The following is a 26,195-nucleotide window of genomic DNA, read 5'->3' as shown; positions in this document are numbered from 1 at the left end:
ATTTTTATCAGATTTTTCAAATTTCCAGTGGTAAAGTCTTTTAGTTTTCTAGCTTTTCTGTTTAAATATAGTTTTAGTAATTTACTTCCACTGTCAACTGCCAATTTCTTTTCATTACAACAAAACTCTCTTTTGTCTATACCTGCTATATAAAATTCCTCTTTCTAACATCTCTTAAATTCTTCTAATCATCAGGCTTTCCCATCATCACCACCACCACCAATGACCTCTACAGTGCTACATCAATTCTCATTCCTCATTTTATCTGACTTATTAGCCTACTTTGACAAACTAAATCCAAAACTTGATTTTTTTTCATGGCTGCTGTGAAATAGGGGTCAAGATTTTTTTTTTTCCTTCCCACACAGATATCCAATTGACTCACACCATTTGTTGACATTACCTTTTCCCCACTGTATTACCACATGTCATAAGTGACATATCCATATATTTGGGGGTCTGTTTCTGGACTTTCTATATAGTATCCCATTAGTCTGTTTGTCAGTCCTTGAACCAGTATCACCCTGATTTAATTATGTTTATAATAAATCTTGCTATCTGGTTGGAATAAACCACAGTTTTTTTTTTTTTTCCCCTGATTATCCTATTTCAATTTCTATGTATGTTTTAGAATAAGCTTGTCAAATTTATCCTTTTTTAAAAAAAAAAAAAAAAAAAAAAAACCTGCTGGGATTCTTACTATGATTTCACTAAATCTACAGATGAATTTGAAAAAAAAAAAAAAAACTGATTATTCTTATAAAACACTTCATCTTCAAATACATGAACAATAATATACACATCTATTTATGTCTTTTTAAATTTTTCCTAATAATGTTTTATAGTTTTGTTTAATCATGTACATTTTTGTCAGTTATACCTAGTTATTTCATGTTTTGTTGATGCAAATATAAACGACATGGTTTTATTTCAGTTTTTGTTAATGCTGCTTTATATAAATACAATTGTTATACTGACTTTGCATCCAACCAACTTACTAAACTCGCTAATTATCTCAATCTTCTAAGAGCTCAACTACAGAATCCATATATAATGACTTTTATTTCTTCTTTTCCAATCCTTTTATCTTTTATTTCTTTTTCTTGCATTATTGTACTGGTTAGGACCTCTAAAACAATGCTGAAAGAAAAGATAGTAAAAGACTTCTTATTTCAGAGAGAAAGTTTTAATATTACCTCATTAATATAATGCTTGCTATAGGTTCTGTAGATACCGTTTATCAAATTAAAAGTTTTTCTTTATTCTTACCTTGCTCAAAATTTTGCCAAATAATGGATGTTAAATTGTATCATATGTTCTTTTTAGCATCCATTGGGGTATCTGTATCTTTTCTCCTTTATTCTATTAATACTGTAAATTATATTGATTGGTTTTTGAATACTTACGTTCCTAGAAAAATGCTAAGTGAATTAAAATATATTACTATTCTGACATATTGCTGGAATTATCTTGATAATATATTATTCAGGATATTTCATCTATATTCATGAGTGATATTAGCTATTCAAATATATTTATTGAATATTGGTTTTTAAATCAAGGTAATGCTGACCTTATATAAAAAATTATGGAATGTGTCCTTTTTATCCCCCTATTCTCTAAAAGAGTTTGTGGATAAAATTTTAGTTTGGCAGTTAAACAATTTTTTCCAGTACTTTGGAGGTATCTCTTTTGTATCCTAGCTTCCCATCTCTGCTGAAACAGAATTTATTTCTGGTAATCTCATAGTTGCTCCTTTGAAAGTAATATGCCCTCCTCCCACTCCACTTGTAATATTTTCTTTTTGACTTTGTTTTTCAGAGTTTTACTATGATATACCTAGGTGTGGTGGTTATGTCTGTGTGTTAACTTGGCTAGGCCTGGCTGAGTGGCTGGGTAGCTGGATGTAGTTAGTATTCCCCATGATGAGACTGGTAATCAACTCCATGGTGGGATTTACTATGAGCAGCTGAGTAGCTGCCTTTGGGATGCGGTTTGCTTCCCATATATGAGTAGCAGCTTTGGGAATGGTCTCTAGCTTATGGCACACTTGGACCCTGCATGTAGCCGTGTCACTGTTCAGCAGCCTGCCATGCTCTGCTGACCTTGGGACTTGCAATGGACTTAAATTAATGGCCTGCCGTATGGTTTGGTAACATCGGGACTGTGCCTTTTTACTTGTCAATCTTGGGTCAGCCTCAGCAGCCAGGAGCTGTCTGAGTGAAGAAACGCCTCTAGCTCCAGTGGGCCAGGAGCAGGAGGCAGAGCTAGATCCCAAGGTTGAGGGGCTTTCACCCAGCCCCTAGATCCTGGAGCTTTGAACTTGGACTTCTAGCCTCCAGAACTGTAAGAGAATAAACTCCTGCTTGTTAAGGCCATCCCATTTGTGGTATATTCTTGTCAGAATGGCATTAGGTAACCAGAACACTCGGTGTGGTTTTCTTTTATGTTACTCTGCTTGGGAGCTATGATACCTTTTGAATCTGTGGCATAATGTCTTTTACTAAGTTTTAGAGATTTCTCAGACATTTTCTCCTTAAATACTGCTTCTGTTACATTCTCCCACTCCTCTCCTTCTGAGACTTTAATCACATTTCAATGTTTTATGTCAGATTCAAGATTGAAGATTAATAATTCTTCGGCCCTACTCCCTTGACAAAGCTGTCTGGGTGGCACAAATGGTTAAGCATTCAACTACTAGCCAAAAGGTTGGCAGTTTGAATCCATCCAGAGGTGCCTCAGAAGACAGGCCTGGTGATCTGCTTCTGAAAGGTCCCAGCCTTGGAAACCCTATGGAGCTGTTCCACTCTGCACCAACAGAGTTGCCATAAATTGGAATTGATCCAACGACAACTAACAGCAGTAACAACTTGGACCCCTGCAATTTGCTGCTGTAGGGCCTGGAGGGCAAAGAGAACTGATACAATGTAAGTATGTTCATGCTACTTGCTTTGTCATGATTAATACAATCCTTTGAGTCTTGTGTCTTCTACCAGTATCCATGAAGCAGTGATAGGCTAACTTGTTAGCTTATGAATAAAATAAAATCTCAGATCATTCACAATTCTTAAAAATGACATGGACTCTTAAGTCAGAACATAATTCAAATGCTATTTTTAAATTTACCATCCTTTTGCCTCTTTGTGCTTCATTCTAAGTATTTTTCTCTTATCAATATTCTAGTTCACTAATTCTTTCTTTCTAATTCACTGTTAAAACTTTTTCCATTTTATATTTATTTCAGGTATGATATGGTATTTTCCAGTCTGAGAATTTCCATTTTTTTCTCCAGTTTCCATTCTTTGTTGAAATTCTCAAAATTCTCAATCCTTTTCTTTCCTCTAACAAACTTAATTGTTTAGTTATTTTAAAGTCCCTGTATAATAACCGCATTATCTACATGGCTCTATTTTTATTGTCTGTTGTATTTTTGACCATATCATTTTGTCTCCTTATGCCTTTTTGGTTTTTAAATGAGCACTTGACAATGCATAGAAAAACTTAAATTTGAGACTTAGGATAATGTCATCTTTTTCCAAAGAGGAATTTACATTTACTTCTAGTATGTGACTGGAGGTACTAAAGCCACAGATCCCTTAATCTAATTAGTGATAGAGTTATTACAAAATTGAGATTTATTTCTAAGGTATGACACTTTGGGACTAAAAACTAAGCATGCAAGGTTGACCGGTACCAAGTCCCCCAACTTTGATGGGCTCTGAGTCTGTTTCCTTTTTTTGCCTTAACAGTCAGTTATAAGCTTTGCTCAGATTCTCATCTGTTTCCCAAAATCAGTTGACACACTAGGGAAAAACATGGCCTGAAATGTAAGCTCATCTCTGTGATTTACAGCACTCTGATACATTTAAATAGATGTCTTTTGTACTTTGTTTAGCTTTTCTAATGCTTTTCAGTTGGAGTGTTAACCAAATCACTTCACCCAGCATTACCAGAAATGGAACTTCTCCAAGAACAGATTTAATGTGTTTAGTATTTAAGAATTTTTAAAGTTCTGTTTTTTCCTTTTTGCTTCATTATACGCTAGATCCACAGAGATTATTTTTATTTTAAGCATTCCACAAATTAAGATAATATATTTCAGATAAACCAAAACCAAAATAAGCACTTTTTTAGACTAAGAAATAACTTTTAGTAGTATATACCATTTGGAATAAAACAATTTTTTTTGTATCTTTTTGAAGAAAAAAATGCAGAAGAGTGATCTCACATTTAGATCAAGGGAATGAAAACTACACCAGATTCCATGTTTTATTATCTTCCTCTTTTATCTATCTTCCTCTATATCTAAACATTTATAAACATTATCTAGGAACAAATATAATTTTATGACAACCCAGGTATTTTTTAAAACATTCCAAATATAATTTTTCATCTATTTTTCTCTTTGGAAAACAATGTAATTTTATAAAGATTTGAAGTCTAGTGTTAGTCTGAGAGAAATACTGTGTGTATAAAACTTACAGTGAAAAATACGAAAATCAATATATGGATGAGAACCTCTTCTTTCTGATTCAAATCCTGCTCGACTCCTTACACGTACATCTCCTGGACAGAAACAAAAATAAAAGTTAAGAAAGCTGCTATTTGGGAAATAGCTCCCATATGCAACAAAGATCTGTGTGGTATCATACTCAGAAGTAATGGCTCACTAATAATATATATGGAATACATATAGTTAAGAGCTGATTTATTCTGCTTATAAGGATAAGCTATATTAGCATAAAATTTAAAGGGATTTAGGATCTTTTTTTAAAAATTCTCCTCAACAATAAAAATTATAACACTTATTTTAAAGTCAGCCTTTTGAAAGATGAGTAAAGTGTATGATAAAAAAAAAATTAACATCTTATTATTCATTTGGAGTTAATATCTATTTGACAGGAGACAGAAAATCTCCAGTGCAAAAAATTTAAAAGCCACCACAAGAAGTAAATATTTATTAAGTGTCTACTCAGGGCCTAGCACTATATTAGGGTGTATAAGGGATATGAGGAAATAGAAAACATTTTATCTATTCTCATGCATCTTATAATTTCATAAATGAGTAGAAAATTAAATAAAATGTTAAATATTTTTCCTTAAGTGCTTAATTTGATCAATCTTTTCTTTTCTTATATACCCAACACTTTTATTTGGGTCTCAAAATTTGTCTCTTACAGATACAAGTTCAGTATGTTCTTGTACCCACAAGACTTTCAAATCTATTGCTCTATACAGCAACATAATCATAGTAACCATGTACCAGTTACTTTTATGTGCTTTACAGGCATTATTTTATTTACTCCTCTAACCAAGATAGTATCTTAATACCCATTTTATAGATGCATAAACTAAGGCTTTGAGAAGTTAGGTAACAGGCCTTGTGTCACAAAACTAGTGTAAGGAGTGAGCCAGGATTCAAACCTTGCTCTATGGGCTCCAAACTCAGTGCTTTCCCCATATACTTCCCCAGCCTCCAAGTTCATAACATTTAAGTCTTTAGTGCCTAGCCCTGTGCCCTTATAATTCTTCTCTCCCAGAAAACTCTCCTACTTACTCTTTTCAGTAAGGCCATCATTTCCTTAAAGGTTAATTTTGCCTACCAGGACTTCATTCCACAATGATTAGTCACCTCTGTGAGGTGGTGATTCCTTTATACCACAACAAATATTGAATGAGTACCCACTACGTGTCAGGCACTAGAAATATGGCAGCAAACAAATCATTTTGTTCTATATAAGATAACAGTAAATGATAAAAAGAAAAATATCAGTAAGAGGAACAGGGAGTGAGGCATGAGAAGGGGTGACCTGGTTTTTCATTTGTGTGGTCAGGGCAGGCTTCACTGAAAAAGCGGCACGAATAGAGTCTTGAAGGAAAAGAAGAATGAGCCATATGGATACTGGGAGGAAGACGTTTCCAAATGTGAGGGAGAGCAAATGTAAATACTCTTGAGTCAGGAGCTTGGCTGGCACATTCAAGGGCAAAAAAAGGCCAGCAGGGCTGGAGTGAAGTGAGGGGAACTGGTGGTCAGAGAGGTGGTAGGATCAGTTTATATTGGGCCTTTGTGGGCCATTATAATAACTTTAACTTTGACTCGGAGTCAGATGGAAAACCAAACAGAGGATTGTGAATGGAGAAATGAGATGGTATAACTTATGTTTGAAAAGGTTCTTCCTCCTGTATACATTAGAACAGAGCAGAGGCAAATAGGAAGATGCAGAGAGAGCAGTTAAGGGGCAACTGTAATAAATGAGGCATAACTACGGCTTCTATCAGGGTGGGAAAAGGATAAGGAGTGAGTTTCTGGATGTATTTTGAAGTTATCAGTCAATAGGACTTGCTGATGAATCAGACATAGCACATGGAAGAAATAAGAGTCAAGGACAACGCTAAAGAATGGAGTTACATTTTCTGAGATAGCAAAAGACCTTACAACCAGAAGAATGAAGTTACATTTTCTGAGACAACAAAAGACTGTAAAAAAAAGGGGAGGGGGTACCCTCAGTGAGATGGATTGACACAGTGGCTGCAAGATGGGTTCAAGTATAGCAAAGATTGTGAGGATGGCACAGGCCTGGGCAGTGTTTCGTTCTATTGCACATAGGGTTGCTACGAGTCAGAGTTAACTCAATAGCATATAACAGCAACAATAAAAGACTGTAAAACGAACCGATTTGGTAACATAAATCAGGCCTTTGGTTTTAGACATGTTACGATTGAGAAGCCCATAAAACACCCAGGTGGAGATGTTCTATAGAGTTAAAAATATGAGTGTGAAGCTTTCTTAAGGACAAGGGAATCGTGAACATGTCTGTAGAGAAAAATGGAGACAGTGAAAAGAAAAAGGTAGATAGTCATGGGGAAAATATGTAATAGTCCTGAACAGAACTGTGGGTTGAATTTACAAAGGCAGGTAAGATATACAAGGTAAATTAAAGAGGTGGGAAAAAGAAGGAAGAAGAGCAAAGACAAGGCTTTGGGGAGCGTACAGGCTTAAGAATATGAAAAAGAATAAGTGAAAAAGGAAAAAAAAAAACAGAAGTAGGTGAAGAATAAGGAGTTCTAGTGGCACTGTGGTTAAGGCATTGGGCTGCTAACCAAAAGGTCAGTAGTTCAAACCCACCAGCCACTCTGTGGAGAAAGACGAGGCAGTCTCTTGTAAAGATTTAGAGCCTTGGAAACCCTATGGGGTCATTCTGAGTCAGAATCGACTTGGTGACAGTGTGTTTGGTTTTAGGTGAAGAATGAAGATGGCTCTGTATCATAGAAGTTGAAGGTGGAATTCTGAACATGAGGGGAGTAGTCATGGAAGACTTATCTAAGAAAAGATGAGTAAATTTGTCTCTTTGAAGTTTAATAGTACACGTTCAACAGCATGAATAAAAGCGCAAGGGATTAAGGAGTGTGTGGATGGAGAGATAAATCTGGCAAAAAAGAAAGGCAGAAAGAAAAATTATATATATATATATATATAAATAAATTATATATATACATACACACACACACACACACATACACATATATAAAACCAAACTCACTGCCATAGATTTGATTCCAACTCATAGCGACCCCTATTGGGTTTCTAAGGCTGTAAATCTTTATGGAAGCAGATTGCCCCATCTGCCTTCTGTGAAGCAGCTGGTGGGTTTGAACTACTGACCTTCTGGTTAGCAGCCAAATGCCTCATCCACTATGCCACCAGAGCTTTCTCTCTCTCTCTCTCTCTCTCTATATATATATATGTATCTCCAAATTCATTTTAACATGTGGGATTGAGTAATACATCACAAATAGAAGTACTGGGACTAAAAGAAGACAATGGTCTTCTTTACCAGCCAACGGAGAACAAAATATATTCATTAACAGAATGAGGTGATAGTTATTTTATGGTCTCATCTTTGTCCATGTTGGCATTCATCTCTTTAGTATTCCATAACCCTACAAATCAAAGGCTCTTAATTTTCTATGAAGAATGCTCAAGATGCAATCTAAAAATGTGTACCAATGAATGTGTTACAGTTATTAAGTCAGAGATATCGCAATTACCTAAAATTCTAAATGCCTCTCTATTCACATCACATTAATATTGATTTCCAGACTCCAAACGTCAATGTAACAGATTATTTCTGCTACAAACAGTGATGAAAAGCTACCTTATGAAAGATAACTCCATTTCAAATAGCAATAAATAATAGCAAAATTAACTAATACTGGCACAAAATAAATAATGCTTACCTAGCATACGAATGTACAATGCAGTCTGATCAGAACTGTCATAGGAAATAGCTCCACGCCTCTAGAAATGAAAACATTTTTAATACATGTCAATTAAATTTCATATAAAATTCAACATGTACTTATTATTTATCATTTATCATTTGTAAAGCACTTGTAAGAGGAATTGGATATATAAATGGTATCAGATATGGTATCTGCTCTTGAAATCTCCAGCTGGGGAGAAGGAAATAATTGTTATAATACAATATGGTTAAGAACTATGATAAAAGTGGATATAAAGTGAGGAACATGCAGTAGGTGGAAACTTAATCTGTCCCAGGAAGTCAGAAAAGATCTGTTTGGATGACATTTAAGTTGACCCTTAAAGGACTAATAGGAGTTGGCCAAATGGAAAAGTGAGGAAAAGGGCAATCCTTGCAAAACAAATAGCAGGAGTACAGGCCAAGATGCCCAAAAGTTTTAGAGACTGCTAAGTCATCTGGTTTTCTGGAGCAAAGAGCAAAGGAAGAAGCAAGCAAAGGATATTTAAACCGTATCATGTAGGCAGTAAGAAGCCATAGGAGATTTTTAAGTGTAGGTGAAATATTTAGCAAGTTAACTTTGGTGGCAATATGATGGATAGATTAGAAAAGGAAAGACAATAGAGATAAATGAATAATCCACTAAATAAGGTATGATTGTATACCTTGAAAACCTGAAATAATTCACAGAAAATTATAGGCCCACTTGGGAAGAGGCTGTCTGCAGAAGCACACCTGTACAAATGAGGAAATTACATGTTCCACTCACTTTACTATTCCTTTCATTTAAACATGAATGAGTAACCAGATAAACAAACATCAGACATCTGAAGAAACTCATTAGCTAGAAATAAATGGAACAAAATGAAAAACCAAATTCCCAGAGGCTAGCAAGAAATAAGAGAATGTATGAGTCAGAATCAACTCAAGAGCAATGAGTTAATTGCTCAAAACTGGCTGACATTGAAAAATAACAAATTTAAAAATATATCTTGCAGCAGCATCATTCATAACAGCCAAAATTAGAAACTACCCAAATGTCCACCAACTAATGAATGAATAAATAAAACGTGGTATATCTATACAATGGAATATTATTCAGCCATTACAAGGAATGAAGTATTGATACATGCCACAATGTGGATGAACCTTGGAAACATTTTCTGAGTGAAAGAAGCCAGTCACAAAGGACCCCACATTGTATGGCTCCATTTATGTGAAATGTCCAGAGTAAGTAAATCCATTGAGAAAGAAAGTACACTGGTGACTGTCTAGAAGTAGGGTTTTGGGAAGAAATAGGGAGTGAATGTCAGTGGTATAGGGTTTCTTCTTTGCGTAACGAAAATGTTCTAAAACTGATTGTGATGATGGCTGCACAACACTATGAATACACTAAAAACCATTGAACTATACACATAAAATGAGCTAATTGTATGGTATGTGAATTATATCTCAATAAAGCTGTTAGAGGGTCACTATAAGTTGGAATCCATTGGATGGCAGTGGGTTTTTTTTTAAAATGATTCAAACAAGAGACTTTCTTCTCTGTCAGATCCAAAACTGATACTGTACTAAACAATAAAGGAAATGTAAAACAGAAAAGTCAACGTAAACTGAACTTGGAGTAAATGTGAAGTCTATGTCAAACCAGATAACTGATACAAAACTCAAAGCTCCCATCTCAGGGCAGGGAAAGGCAGGCCGTGGGCTGAAGCTCAGGGTAGCATATATGAATGCTAGAGGAGGTGCTGTGGCTGCCTCTGCCTCTAGAGTAGTGTGGACGGCAGCAGGTTTTAAAGCTATTATAAAAATGTAAAATAATTACCAAAACAAACAAAAAGTTTAAGAGCTGGAACACCCTCAGCATGATCTGCCAACTCTATTTCCATGACCTCTCCCGCTCTCCATCTCCACTTCCTCACACTGTCTAAGGCAACAGCATCTCCCTCTTGGACTGCTGCAATGAGCTCCTGGCTGGTTTTCCTGTTGCGTTGCTTGCCCCAATCTAATCTTCACACAGAAGCAAGTGTGAGCGTTTTCAGCACTGCTCAAAATCCTCCAAAGCTCCCTGCTGTACTATGAATAAATCCCGAACTTCAAGGTCTGACTTACCAAGCCCTCCATGATCTGCCTACCCTTCAGTGCCCATGTTCTACTATCCTTCCCTCACCCTATGATCCAGAAGAACTATTGGCCTCCTTGCTTTTCCCCACCCACACCAAATTTACAGCCTTTGTATTTGTTCTCCTGCACCAAATCACTACATCCCTATATCCTTCTTATCTCTCAGCTGAAATGTTACCTCCTCAGAGAGGCCTTCCTGAGTCCCATATTAAAGCCACTTGAGAGTCACACTCTGCTACAACTTTCTACCTCCATCTTTTGTATAAGACCTACCTGTTGCTATCTGACTTGCTTTTTACTAAAAGATCCACAAGAGCAGGAAACCTTGTCTGTCTTGTGCCCCTGGCCCCTAAAACAGGACAGTGCTTGGCTACTAATGAAAAGATTGGCAAGCCCACAAAGAGCCTCAGAAGAAATGTCTGGTGATCAGTCATTGAAAATCCTATGGAACAGAGTTCTACTCAGATACACATGGAGGTGTCATGAGTTAGAGCTGACTCAACAACAAGTTGTATTATTTAGTAGATTCTAAATATTCAGTAAATAAGTGAGTACATTTACTGCAATAAATTAACTATTAATTAATCAATCAGTTAATATAAAACAATCAATATACATGAAGACAAATTTAAAAATGTGGGAGATAAAACCGACCAAACTTTCTACTAGAATATGAGCTTCATGACATCAGGGATTTCAATCACTGCTATATCCCCAGATTCCAGAATAATTCCTAGCATTTAGAAAAGGTCTTGGCACATCAAATGTGATCAGTAATATTAGCTGAATAAATAAAAAGATAAGAAAAATTTTAAAAGTAGTATTAAATGGAAATATTAAATAAATATTAATATGAGATATTAATAAAGTAGTTAGCATTACAAAAACATGGATAAAATAGTCAATTTTAGAGGATCTAGAATCAAATCCAAGAATGTTCAGTAATTCTGTAGTATATATAAATACAGGATTTAAACATTGGGGGAAATATTTGATTATTTAATAAATAATATTAGATTAAATAGCTGCTATCAGGGAAAACATAAAGCTTCACTATTACCTTCCTGCTCCAAAATAAATTGCACATGAAAATTTAAATGTGAAAATTTAAAGCACATATATGTGTGTATATACATATATATATGTATCTATCTTTCTGTATGTATGTGTGTGTGTGTATATATATATATATATATATATATATATATGACACATTAAAAAAAAAAAAACTTAAGTCCTTTCTGACGGCCCTGTGAAATCCAAAAGTCATTAAAAAAAACTGATTGATTTGGCTAGTTATAAATTAAATTATACATGGCAAAAATAAAGTAAAAATACAGTTAATAGACAAACTCAAACCAAGAAAAATGAATTTAGTGGACAAGACAAAGGGCTAAGTTTTCCCTACTACAGCTAAAACAAAAAGAAGAACGCTTACAAAATCAACTAGGAAAAGATTAATTAATACCATAGAAAAACAAATAAGACAAAAACACACTATTCAAAGTGCAGAAAGAAAAAAATAAACACAAGAAAAGATTTTCCACTTTATTAACAAAAGAAATACACATTAAAGCAGTGAAATAAAATTTTCCGTCAGATTAATTATCTGCCTATTTCTTCACAAAACTCTGGCATGGGATTTACAACTTCTCACCACCACCTTTTTGCTAAGCTTCTGTGGAACAAAACTCAAGGAAAAGTAATCTTTTTTTTTTTTTAAATTATTATTACAAAGGAAATTCACTTATTCTAAAATAAGGTCTTCACTTGGAATAAACACATTACTATAAAATAACTCCCCAAACACTATGTCCTTAATGCTTATTTATCATTCAAGAGCAAAATATCATTTAAAATCTTACATAATTCCATGTCTTCTTAAATAAAAGTTAATGAACTAAAGAGGAACAGAAGTTTCAAACACAAACAATATTCTATCAACAGAGGCTGCCTACAAGGAGGCTAAGGACAAATAGGAGGGGAACAATTTAATGTATATCCTTCATACTTTTTCAATTTAGTACCATATGTAATTATATAGTCACAAAATATCTCAAATTCAAATTAAAGCCAAAATCTACTATAAAGAAAACCGTGATCTCATATCCTAAAGGAATAAATCACACAAAATACTCCTGCCATCATGCTCAGTCTCTCCCATGAGTAGAATGTTGTTGTTGTTGTTGTTATATGCTGTCGAGCAGGCCCCGACTCATAGCAACCCCTCCTTGGGTTTCCGAGGCAGTATCACTACGGAAGTAGGATTGCCCAACCTTCCTTCCCCTTCCTTCCGAGGAGTGGCCGGTTGGTTTGAACCGCCAGCCTTCTGGTTGGCAGTCAAGTGCCTTAGGCACTATGCTACCAGAAATGTTCAAGGTAAACGATTTATTCTGGAGCAAACAGCCACTGTAATTACTTTGTATTAAAAGGCACTACTCACATCTGCAGTCCCAATCCCCACCCAAAGATGTTTGATGTATTAGATTACAAATCTCCCTTTAAGCCTACCATATTAGGGGAAAACCTCATAGCATGGAGAGCACATATGCAGAAATAAATATTTCTATCAGCCAAATCACATTATATGATCAGCCAAATCATATAAAACAGAGATATCATTATATTAATAGTTTGTCGTGGTCAATACCTATCAACCTGCTAGTGTTCAATAACAACTTGGATAAATAGCTTGTTAAAACACTTTTTAACCTATAATCTCTAACAGTCTTCTCAGGAAGGTATCTGAGATATTTATATATTTTCTTTTTAATATAAAAGGGTATCTGCTAAAATAGTCACTAATTAGAAGGGTAATAGCTAATTTATCATTTCACATATTAAGGATTGGGAAAGAATATCTAATATCAGTTTTCTGTTAAAAAAAAAATAATAGTAATAACCTGGGTAATGAACATAATCTAAATTAGTTCATAACTATGACATACTCATTTTTTTTTTATAAGGCACTAATTTAGATGTTAGAATGGCATGGTATTAGATAATCTTCATAAAAACTCAGCAAAAGGGCAGAATACAATTCTAAATATATATGAATATATTACTTAGAGATGTGCAAAATACTCAAGTTACTCATTATAACATACTAATTAAATCTGGTCCACAAATACTTAGCTTTAATGCTATACTCAGCTACAAAAATATAATTTCATGAAATAAATCTGAACGAAACAAAAAGAATGTTTTCTAAAGAATGGACTTTTTAAAATATGTCTGAATTCATAAAAAAAAAATATTCATTCATCTATCTCATGTTAAGGGTTGCTATGAGTCAGTATCAACTTGATGGTAGTGGGCTTTATCAATTTAAGGACAGATTAAAAATGAGTATTAAGTTTTCCCACTAAGCAATCCAGATAGAATAATCTAAAATAACTCATTTGGGAAAAATACACTATAAATTATGAATTCCAACAACGAAAACTTGACTTTCATGTTAGTTACTTTCAAAAATAATTACACACTCTTTACACACCAAGAGATTCAATTTTTTTAAAGATTATCATTTAAGAAGCTCATATATTAGAACTCCATTTTTAATAAAAATAGTACTACAAATTTAATCAAAATCCTGTGTCACACTGTTAGTCACAGAACACATTCCTGCCTCACCTCGACAGTGAATGGAAATAACTAAGAAGCTTCTACTCGTGACTTTTCTAATTTAGCCATCCTGGGAACAGCTTGTAAAGCAAACTAGTATAGGTCAAAACATGGGCGAGGCTGAGCTAATCAGAAACTGACAGCCACAGCATAAACAAGTTAAACTGTAAGACTCCAAAGATCCACAGCCACACTGGTATGAGTTCTGAGCACCCTACTAAGATACTCCTCATTCTCCTTCAATCAGGGTCAATCACTCTTCAACAACCGATTTTGCTTACAAGGTATACGACGAAAGGTGTAAAAGTTGTTCCCAGTATTAGTTAATGCATAACTTAAAAAGCTATCATGATTTAAAACTGAGTGAAGATTTTTAAAGTGCCACTGTTTCCATCTTTCAAGTTTTTCTACTAAATGAGGTATTGTGCAGAAGCATGTATATTTCCCTCATGTGGTAAAAGTAGTAACACATTAACTAACACTTGCTGAGCTCCTACTCTGTGCCAGAAGACCTTCCAGGTGCTCTCACACATACTATCACTTGTCCTGCATAAAACCTCTACTGGACAGGTTTTATTGGCCCCATTTTGCAGATCAGTAGACCAGTGGTCAAAGAACATACACAGTAGAGCTAAATCAGTATTTGGTAACAGTACAAAAAATGCTAACATATAAGCAAAAAATGAAGCCCTATCTAAGTTTGGAAAGCAGTTTTCTCTGATGTAGCAAAATGAGCGTTTTCAGAGTGTATTCATTTTACATATGCTACAGAGACACACTGTGTTTGGATGCTGAAAGTATTTCAATGCATCAGTCCACTGAATAACATCCTGTCCTTCCTCCTTATGCACACAATGAACTTTCATTAAAAAAAAAAAAAAAAATCACAAACTTAAAATATTAGCATTCTCTCTGCTTAAAAAATTATTTTAAATTTTTAGAAAAGTTAAAGCTCTGAAAACATTTACTTATTCAACTAATGTATTATTAACATTAACTTGACCTTCACTGAATAACCTAGCAAGTTAATCTTTTAAAAACAGTGAGTAAAGTAAATAAAAGCTGTCAGGATACTAAAATTGATTCTTAACTTGATGAAACACAAGGATTTTTTAAAATGTGAAATACATTGCTTTTCTTTAAAAGACACTTCAATTATTCAGGAAGAGGGCCACCTCAACTGAGACAATTAAGCTTAAAATGCTATGCTTAAATATGAAAAATTATACATCAGGGATTAAAATCGTGCTTGATAAGAAAATTAATTTTTTGGAAGCTTTGTGTTGCTTAAAAAATAGTGATGGCTTGATAAGTTTTCAATTAATACTATTCTGTTTCTTAACACAGAAGGAAACAAGCTGTGTGGTTGGATTAAAGACAATTTTTATACAAGTATATTTATAGAAGTATAGAAAATATACTTCCAAACATTATAATCTTAAATATTTCTTTCTTTGAGTATTACTAGAAGTCTAATTTGTTTCATTTTATACCCTTAAAAGTTAAAAACTTCTTTAAGGAATTAATACTGAGGAAAAATGACCTCAAAATCAAGGAATGCTACCACAAAAAGCCTTTAAGGAGGAATGAGGTGGAGTAAGAATGAAAATTACAATTAGTGATTTTAAGCTTTTCAGATGACAGGCAAAACACATAGCTCTTTTTATCAAAGAAATAAACTGCGGGAAAGCAGGGGGAAAAAAGGTATCAAATCCATAAACTAATGATTAACGTTACAATCTTAAAAATAAAGATGGCCTACCTTAGAGGTGATCCACTTGATAAGAACCAAGGCCAGACACCAGATCAATGTAATTCCCATTGGATCAACCAAAAGCCTGTTGCATAATCCTTCCCCCTCCACCAGTGAGCAAGGAGCAAGGACGACTTCTGAGGAGTTTGGTAAATCACAAGCTGTCCGGAGGCAGAAGAGAGGGGACACTGACTGACTTGAACCTCCAGCAGCTGCCTTCATACAACAATCACCTGACTTCTCTGAGAATGCAAGACCCAGCCAGCCTTTTTGCTGAGCGCTGGCTAAATACCACAACTCCAGTGTTGGGGTAAAACAACGTAAGTAAAGTTGGAAGAAGAGAGGGGAAAAAAAAAAAAAGAACCACTCAGTGAGGATGGACTGAACAGTCTCACAAAATGTAGACCAAGAGGTTTCTGACTAGCCCCAAACACTTCTACAATCTTAATACTAGTAGACTGCTTTGAACCAACTTTCAAAAAACGTTTAGCAGTACTAAAAATTTACTCATTCTTTTCACATATACCAGCTACACAGGCATAATGTCCTGGCTCTTAAAATTATTAATATATTTTATGCTACCTCTTCCATTTTAAATCTTCTAATTTGTTCAACTTTTTATTTCCTTTAGAGCTAGTATTACTTCATGAATGTTAGAGGCTGCCATAAATAATGTCTGAGCTTCTTAACACTGTAATTCACTTTGAATTTATGAACTAAAGGACAGTCTAGCAATGTACTTCCAAATACTATAATTAAAAGCATATTATTTTCAAACCCCAATTGCAACCTAACTTTTTCTGGGTGCATGTCTCATTCTCCTCTTGGCTATGAGTATGCTGTTAAGAGTTAAGAGTATCTACACACGCACTCCTCCCTTATCAACATAGTTAGGTTCCAAAAACCGAGTCATCATGCAAATATCGGTGTTACGTGGAAATGGAGGATGACCACATCACTGTGAACATCCTACCAGGAACTTGCTAAGGTCACCTGCCACTGCTGCCTACCTCTTCTCTACACTGCCTCAGGAAAGCTCAGCCCCCACCACCACCCACAGGGGAGGGCTGCCCAGTTTTCCAGAGGTAGGGTGGCCCAAGTGCTGCATCCTTCTTCATCCCCAGGGTCCCCTCATTCTCCTGCCCTCACTGAATTTTCAGGATGAATGGTCCTGGTTCATCCCCTCAAGGACCCCAAAATGCCCTTGGTGACTTTGTTGGAGTCAGAGGGGGCAAGCAGGAGGGCTTGGGTGCCACGGAGAGGGTTGGGGATGCATACTGCCTGCTGAGTCTCCCCACTGGTCCCTTGCCCAAGCATCCCCTGGCTCTCACTGGGCGGCCCTGCCCCCCACCTTAATGTTTCCATGAGAATTGATAATCCAGAGCTTCCTCTGAGGCAATGAAGGCCAGACCTGGCCTCTGTCCTTGATCTTAAACTGCAGATGCCACTGGCCACTCACCTACTAACTCTACCTCCACCCAAGCAACCTGTCCTGCTCTCACCTGTGCATACTCAGGAGGGGGCATTAAGGAAGCATAAAAGGATGCACAGGTGCTGGTCAGCTGATGTGGGGTCCCATGGGCTCCAGGCACCCAAGTGTGCTGTCTCAGGGCTCCTCTAACCATGGTCTGGCCACCTCTGCCATCACTGGTGTCCTGCTTCCTCTCCAGCCCTGAGAACAGCCCATCTTTAGGACAATGGTTGCCAGTCCCCTGGCCTCAGCCCCCCTGTGGTCACCTAGGACCCACTGGGCAGCATCCTGTCCCCACTAGCCCCACTCCAGTCCCCCCTCTGCTATGCCCAGCACCCTGGTGGCTTGGGGAGAATGTGCCCCACTTCCCTGCCCAGCTTCCATTCCATTCCAATATGAGCTTCCATTCTACATGCACATAGGGTCCACTGGTCAGGGATCTTGGCGTTCATTACTGCATAGTTAATGCTCAAAATAATCAGTAGATTTTTTACTATTGTCATAAATGCAAAACGTCACATGATGAGATAGTAGGTAAGTGAGAAGTAGATGTATTCATCTATCTTCATGATTGCTCATGGCAGCCAGCAGATTACAGGCAGCATTGCTCAAGAAACTCTTTTCATGAGATGTTCATTTACATATTCATCAACTATTTATTAAGCTGCTACAATGTGCCAGGCTCTGTGCTAAATGCCAGGGATATAACTGTTGAGTACAAATAGCTAAGGTCCCTTCTGAAGCTCACAGCTTAATGACTGTGCATTAGTCAAATAATTATGCAAGCAAATATAAAATTGAAATTGTAACAAGTGCAATGTAGCAGAGACAGGAACTGCCAACAAAGTTGGGTCTGATTTCCTCAAGAGTTGAAGGACTCCCTCCCAAAGTCCCTGAAATGTTGCTGTGCTGTAAGGGATAAGACTATGAAGAGGAATGACCATCACAGAACAGAACAGCACATGCCGAGGAGCAACAAGACAAAAGGAAGCAGGGTATGTAGAAAGGATGAAAACAATATAGAAGCTACAGCAGTGTGGGAAGGTGGGCGAGCCAAGAGGGGCCAGGTGGGGCTGGGGTGCTCAGAGAAAGACGCCAAGTCATGCAGGGACCTCTCTGGAGGTCTGTCTTCCTCCTAAAAATTAATCCTAATAATGGGGAAACTGAGGTGGGGGGTGCAGAGAATGGGACATATGGGAAAGCTCAGTGCTTTCTACTAAATATTTCTGTAAATCTAAAACTTCTCTAAAAAAAACTAAAAAATAAAGGTTATTAAATTAACAATATTAATTCAAGCCTGCTAAAGAAGTTTAGCAGATTTCATGTTTTAGGAAGACTACTTTGATCAAGTGTAGATAGTAGTGTAGGAGACAGACAGTAGTTCAGAGGCCACTACAGAATCCAGGGGAAACATGGGATAGTAGATTGGGATAGCAGTGCTGGAGATGGAAAGAATGGACTGACTGAACAGACACTTAGGGGGTGACGGGACTGTGCAAGGTATGGCAGTGCATACAGGGCAAAGTCATCTCCACATCAATGGCACACAAATGACGGTTTTAAATATTTGAAAATGGATGAAATAATTTAAATACTACTATTATTTTCATTGGGAGCTCTGGTGGCATAGTGGCTAAGACACTTGCCTGCTAACCAGACGGCTGGCGGTTCAAACCCACCAGCCACTCCTTGGAAGGAAGGTTGGGCAATCCTACTTCCGTAGTGATACTGCCTCGGAAACCCAAGGAGGGGTCGCTATGAGTCGGGGCCGACTCGACGGCACATAACAACAACAACAACAACAACAACAACATTATTTTCATTAGCCAATCCTTGGTACAAACAGTTTCTTAAAAAAATAATAAAAGTTAATTCTAGACCTGTCAAAATGAAGCATAAATTAAATACACAGGTCTAAATCAAAATTTTCCTAAATTGAAACCATTGATATGGCATGGCCATAAACGGCTACTCCACAACCATACATTATGTGCCTCTCCTATGGCTACTGCACTAACAAGTCGCGTTATTACCGCAGTTCCAATCTCTGCACGGAGCTCTGGTAGTGTAGTGCCTAAGGCACTTGACTGCTAACCAGAAGGCTGGCAGTTCAAACCCACCAGCCCCTCCTCGGAAGGAAGATGAGGCAATCTACTTCCACAGTGATACTGCCTCGGAAACCCAAGGAGGGGTTGCTATGAGTCGGGTCCAACTCGACGACACATAACAACAATAACAATCTCTGCACACGTGGAGATAATGTCTTTCTTTTGTTATTGAGACTGGGCACAGCCTGAGCATGTTGGGTCTTCATTTGTTCTCAGTAACCCCATAAGGTTCCAGCAACCGAACTTCCCTGGCCCAGGAACGTTTCCCTTCATTTCATCCTCACAATTCCCTTCCGATCAGTTGCTCAAAGAGTCAAGTTTGGAAAGATTACTATTTTGGCAAAAAACTTAAATATTTTAAATAAATGTCCTTTTGGTTAATGATGAGTGAGCTTTAGAAACTGTATTTTCTTTTAATCTAAAAGAGGGATTGAAAGAATCAGAACTAAGACACACAAAAAATCTTAAGACGAAAAGAAAAAGAGTTCACTCATTTAAATAATTTTGTGTCGAGACTATTTCCACCATCTCCAAACTCTATGGGCTTGGAGACAAAAGCCTGTTTTTTTCCCCATGCTTTACTGCCTATGAGTTGAATTAACCCATGTAAGCCACTACCTTATTTTCCTTCTCTTCACTAGCATTAAATGGTATATGAAAAAAAAACCTAGCTCACAGTAGGCGCTCAATAAATTTTAGCTGAATTAGAACGGAATATTTAAGACCTAAGAATGATAATGCCATGCCCTAAGCACTCTTGATTCACCTCAACTCTCAGCTCATCTGAAATCACAGCTGTCCAGAAGAGGACCTGGCACTGCTGCCTGCCAAGTGCTCCGGAGCAGCCTTCTCTGCCCATAATAGGACTCATTCATGGCCCTCGAGTTGATTCCAACTCATAGCAAACCCCATTGGGTTTCCAAGGCTGTAAATCTTTATGGAAGCAGATTGCTCCATCTTTTTTCCAAAGAGCAGCTTGTGGGTTTGAACAACCAACCTTCTGGTTAGCCACCAAATACCTTAACCACTACACCACCAGAGCTCCTAGGGCCTTCGTTTTCATTTTCACACCAGCTAATAGGTTGGCTCCTTAAAATAGTTTCACCTAGTCTCAACTTCTTAAATCTCTACTGTATGTCTGATACTGGAACACAGAAATAATCAAGACATAATTTTCCCAGATCAGAAAATGTTCTATTTGAATAGAAACAGTTATTGAGTTTATGCCCAAAATCACAAAGTCTTCATTGTTAATGACACATTTACATCACTCAAAGCTTATAAAAATCTCTGGCAATACAGTTTTTCTTGAAATAGTACTTATATCTGGAACCATATTTCATATATCATACTTTTTCATAATGTTCAAAGAGCACTTTCCAAAATCCTTCTACTTCCCCAGGTGCAAAAAAAATCTTTCCTTAACTGAAGATAAAGTGTTTTTTGATGTTCCATAAATTTCCTTCTGAAATCTTTTTTAGAAAAGGTAACAGTAAAGGATCTCAAAAAATGAAATCCCAGATAAATATTTTACACTTAACTTTCTTAATGGTGTGAAACTAATGGCTTTAAAACTTGTTCTTATTTTGAGAGATGACATATTTAGTACTACTTTATCTTGATAAATTGTAAGACTTCTCTTAAAAAGAGAAAAATACATTTTTAATGCAATGAAATAAAAACAAAAGCTATTGTCAAAGACTGTGAGTTATTTTTTATAGTCTTAGGCTTATTTCTTAGAAAAGTCTAAAAAAATCATCTTTTCAGAGTCAAATCATATAATTTATTGTTTTACAAGGAACTAGTGGACTTCTTAAGAAATACATTGTTTTCATTTTCTTGGCTGTCTCAAATGTTTAGTAAAATGCGGCAGGTAGCAATAGATCAGTCGACTATTTAAAAAATTAATGCATAGACTACATATAAACTTTCGAAAAAAGAATTTGACATTAAGAAGAATGTATAAAAATTCTACCTTTCGGAGGTTTATAAGGTATTATCTGGAAAGTTATATTAAAATCAAGTCCCATAATTTTATGAGTGTCATCAATGGAAAGAAAAGGTATGACTTTGATCATTGTTTTTTAGGGAAGTAACCCAAGAGCAAATTTTATCCCTGGGGCTCTCTGCCACCCACAGGACACCTGTCAATCTTGGCAATAGCCTTTAGCTATCCATATAGAGAGTCAGCATGTCGCTCTCTTGACCAAATTAGGCTACCCTAATCTGCATTGACATCAGTGCCTATAATTTTGGAATCCCATGGACAGAAATAGCTTATCACTGAGTCCTTTATACAAATGAAGTGCCCAGAGAAACTATAACCAAATTTATGGCAGGAAAAAGCAAACACCATAGTCAAAAACCTCCAATTGTGCTTTTAATTCTAAATTCCAGTCCATTTTAGTAACAAATAATAAATCAGGAATTTTTATTGTTGTTGATTTTACTAATATACCAGGATTTAATATTTGTGAAATGGTGTGAATTTCAACAGCTATGAAACTAAGAAAATAAATTAAGCTTTCATAACTAACAAAATCATTAAAAAATTTATGGTAGCATAAGAGTTTTACTAGTCAATTAAGATCTTTGTCATAGATTTGTAACTCTTAATTAAGTTTTCTATAATAGAGTATACCAATGTTTGTGACAATGGCATGTGATTCTTCCTGTTAAGAAGGAATAAAAATACCTTGCCATTTTACAAACATTCAAAGTCTTCTGGCCCAGAAATTTACATCCAACTTATACATTTGTTTATCTGTTCATAATATTTAAAAAATCACAGAGAAGTAGAAAGGTATCACAAAACACTGGCAAATGTTGCCTCAATTTCCAAAAGAAAAAACAACCACAGTAGTATCGATCCCACAACTGTAGAGTTCGGACTTGGAAAAGGAGCATGCAATGGGCTTACTTTAAGCATAAGCATTAGACCAGAACAATGGCACAGACACAGGACCCCTTGAATTTAGTAAGGCTGCAAACAAAGTCTCTGGTTTCATTCTTAAGAAAAGAGCAATGTGGGTCTCATACGACAGTTAAACAGACTTCTGGCTGACTAAACAGACTTCTGGCTGACTAAACAAATATACCCAGAAAGATTAAGTACCTGACAGCAACCTAGCGAAAGGTTTTTAGAGGTAAATAACAAATTCTGCATTTGACCTTGTCTTATTCCACATTTATTTAGATACAGATCAGACGTGTGTATCAATTCTGTAAATAAAACTCAACAGGTGAATCAATGTGCTGAATTATCAAATTAACTGAAAAAAAAAATAATAATTTTTTTGTTTTGATTTAAAATAAATCTCACGGCTAGAGAACAATAGAAATCTTAAAAGAAAAACATGCAGGAAATTTAAATTTCAAGTTAAAAAGGGTCAATAGGTATAGATTATCTTAGGAGGCATTGAGACTCAAAAGTATTTAGATCTGGAAAGTGTCACTACGCTCCATAAAGGCTACTAGTGTAAGCCTGAATTCAGTTCTTAATGTTACAATGGAAGATGCATACAATATGATATTTTAAAACACCAACAGGAATACTACATGAAGGATGGTTTCTAGAAGTGAATCCTTTAAGCAAACAAAGGAAAAGGGTGATGAAACTGAACCTTGGAGAAGTTTAGCTTTATTCTTCAAAATTAATACAAATGAGCAGAAGTTTGTGGAAAACAGAATTTGACTCAAAATTACTTTCTAACAACTTACCACAACTAGAGCCATGTAAATGGAAGGAGTTGACTCAAAGGGGTCTCTCTGAAGGATACTGTGGGACAGGCTACAACAAACGATATCCAAAGTCTTTACAAATTCTAAGATTCTGTAACACTATAATTTGTTTGTGAGTCAACAATTTTAACTTTAAAGAAACTTAATTCAAATACATGACCTTTTTTTTTTTACTAGTAATCTAGAAACAAAATGCAATCACCAACAACTTACTGAAATGGAAAATGGAAAGGAAAGATTCTTTTTTTCCACAAACAAAAGGGAAATAAGGTTACAGGACCATAAGCATGTCTTCAATTGGCAACCAAAGAAAAGCTTTCTGAGAAAGCAACCTTTAAAAGGCTTTTCAATGAGATTGTTGTTGTTCTTATGTGCCATCGAGTCAGACTTGACTCATAGTGACCCCTCCTTGGGTTTCCAAGGCGGTATCACTATGGAAGAAGATTGCCCAACCTTCCTTCTGAGGAGTGGCTGGTGGGTTTGAACCACCAGCCTTCTGGTTAGCAGTCAAATGCCTTAGGCACTCCATCACCAGAGCTCCTCAAACGTAGTTAGAGGGTAGAATTTTAGCTACCTGGTATCAGTCTGGCCTCCAGAGAGGGGATGGGGCTACAGACTGAGTTTAATGATGTAGCCAATGATTCAGTCAATCATGTCTATGTAACGAAACACCAATAAAAACTCTGGACACTGAACATTGCCCTGGTTGGCAACGTTCTGCATAGTGACACATATCTAAGTGCCAAAAAAAAGAAAAAAACCAAACTCACTGCCGTCGAGTAGATTCGACTCATAGCAACCCCTCCCTGGGTTTCTGAGGTAGTATCTCTATGGAAGTAGATTGTCCAATCTTCTTTCCGAGGAGTGGCTGGTGGGTTTGAACTGCCAGCCTTCTGGTTGGCAGTCAAATGCCTTAGGCACTATGCCACCAGAGCTCCCATCTAAGTGCCAGAGGGTGCTACATCTTGACTCAATGGGGAGAAAAGAACCAAAGCCTCACAACTGGGAGTCTTCCACACCTTTTCTTATGTGTCTCCCCCTTTGGCTGGTTCTGATTTATATCCTTTTATATAATAAAACTGTAATCATAAGTACAGTGTTTTCCTAAGTTCTGTGAGTCATTCTAGGGAATTACCGAATCTAATCGGGTAGTGAAAATCCCCAAACTTGTAACCAGCTGATCAGACGTGAGGGTGGCCTAGGAATTCCTGACCTTGCTACTGGTGTCTGCGTTAAGGGAAAAAAAATCTTCACCTTTGAAAACAATATTATAAACAGACTTCCACTTGTGGGTCAATATCTACCAAAGACATTCACAGACATTAAAAAAGAAAAATACTAACCTATGCAAAGGGAGGACAAATTTTAAAAGAAAACTTCAAATAAGGATGATAACTTTTGATTATTGTTCCTCTCTCCAATTCAATTACTGTCCATGCACAAAAGTTGTGAAGTATACTTTGAGGAACTTAATTGAAAAGTACTACTTTATCTTCATGATTAGGTAATTGCAAAGGAAAGAGAGAACAAGAGAAAAAGAAAAACTGACATTTCTACTTGGTCAAGTACTGGGCACATAAAGGTGGATGAGAAAGACATAGTCCTTGCCGTCATACAACTTAAGAGTTTGGTAGGGGATATAATAACAATAGCAACAAGTAATTAGAAGCAATTATAAGATATTACAGGAGTCCAAGAGTGACACCTAACCTAGGATTTGGTAATATCAAGAAAGACAACTGGGGAAAAGTGACAATGCAATCTTATTCTTAAATGATGAGTAAGAGTTTCTCAGGTGTCTGGAACAGAACTCACCCCTGTGGCTCAACTTTCAGCCAAACAATAAACAATAGATAGGTCTATAAGGTGAACAATAACAACAAAGATGTACACACTCCGTGAAACAATTTTTTTAAAAAAAGAATTTTGTCAATAGAAGAGGCAAGAAAGAGACCTCCATGCAGAGAGAGCAGCACTTGCAAATATCAGGTGAACAAAACCATGGCCAACTAAAAGAATATAAATGAAGCTCAAATAAATAATGGAGTTCAATAAATAATGCAGAAATGAACTAAGCCTCTCATCACAAACAACTAAATAGCTGGCAAAATACATGAAAAATGCTCAAACATTAGATAATAGACAGTCCAACACTTCCACCTCAAAGAGCAGAGAAATAAACTCTAAGGTAAGCCCTGTGACTCCCTGCATTTCTTCATAGAGGTAGTTATCAAACCCGAGGGCGAGGTGGAGGAATCCTGAAGAGCCAAGCAGTCTCCCAAACTGAGGAAAGACTGGATTTCAAGAAGACTGGGGCACTTGGAATTTGCAAGAAAGAATACTAGAGAAGAGGGAGCTGTGCAAAGGCTGGGCTCCAGAAGTCTGAATGTGGGTCCCCTTAAGTCTTTGGCTACATACTAACTGGGTCATGTATAAGATGAGACTCCAGGAAGCTGGGAAAAGAACAAATACCTGGGAAAGAACAACGACAGGGGAGCTGTGAACTAAACAACCATCGGAGATTGCCTAGAGCTGGGAGAGTTGCCAACCAACCACAGTGAAGAGACGAACACCTGGGACACTCAATAAAACCCCCAGAAAACCCATACCTTAGGAGAAGGGCTAAACAAACACATCAAGGCAGAAAGTCCTATTGGCAAGTGCTGTTCTAGATCCACTCTAACAAAGCTTTAAATAAGCATAACAGAATCATGCTGATCCTTAAGTAACCTAATTGCCTGCCAAAATACAACTAAATACTCTTTTAAGGATGACAAATCAAAAATTACAAATCTTAAAAATTAATAAGAAAATATGACCTCAAAACGAGAAATTCCAGAACAGGAAGAGAAAAACAAAACCACTGAGAAAACTGTCCAAGATTTGCTGGAGGAGAACTTCCCTGAAATGATGAAGGATGAGAATATATCCATCCAGGAAGTCCAATGAACCCCAAACAGGATAGACCCCAAAAGAAAATCATCAAGACACACCATCATCAAACTCATCAAAACCAAAGACAAAGACAGAATGCTGAAAGCCGCACGGGAAAAACAAAGTTACCTACAAAGGACAGCCAGTAAGAATAAGCTCTGATTTCTCAGCAGAAACCA

At 36.5% G+C, this 26,195-nt stretch overlaps 1 protein-coding gene across 1 annotated transcript in view; it reads right to left on the bottom strand.

Moving 5' to 3' along the window:
* Nucleotides 1–26,195, bottom strand: part of PDE7A (phosphodiesterase 7A) — a 176,819-nt gene that overhangs the window by 51,933 nt on the left and 98,691 nt on the right. The window contains exons 2-3 of the mRNA XM_007949737.2: nt 8,239–8,299; nt 4,483–4,566 (exon numbers count right to left, since the gene is read on the bottom strand). Coding sequence (XP_007947928.1) covers nt 4,483–4,566; nt 8,239–8,299 — 145 coding nt within the window. The remainder of the gene's footprint in view (nt 1–4,482; nt 4,567–8,238; nt 8,300–26,195) is intronic.

Source organism: Orycteropus afer, unplaced genomic scaffold (genome assembly GCF_000298275.1).
Source record: "Orycteropus afer afer isolate SDZICR_OR568_19922 unplaced genomic scaffold, OryAfe1.0 scaffold00252, whole genome shotgun sequence".
In the NCBI taxonomy this organism is placed as follows: Eukaryota; Metazoa; Chordata; class Mammalia; order Tubulidentata; family Orycteropodidae; genus Orycteropus; species Orycteropus afer.
The sequence above is the reverse complement of the archived record's forward strand: the minus strand, read 5'-3'. Positions and strand labels throughout refer to the sequence as shown.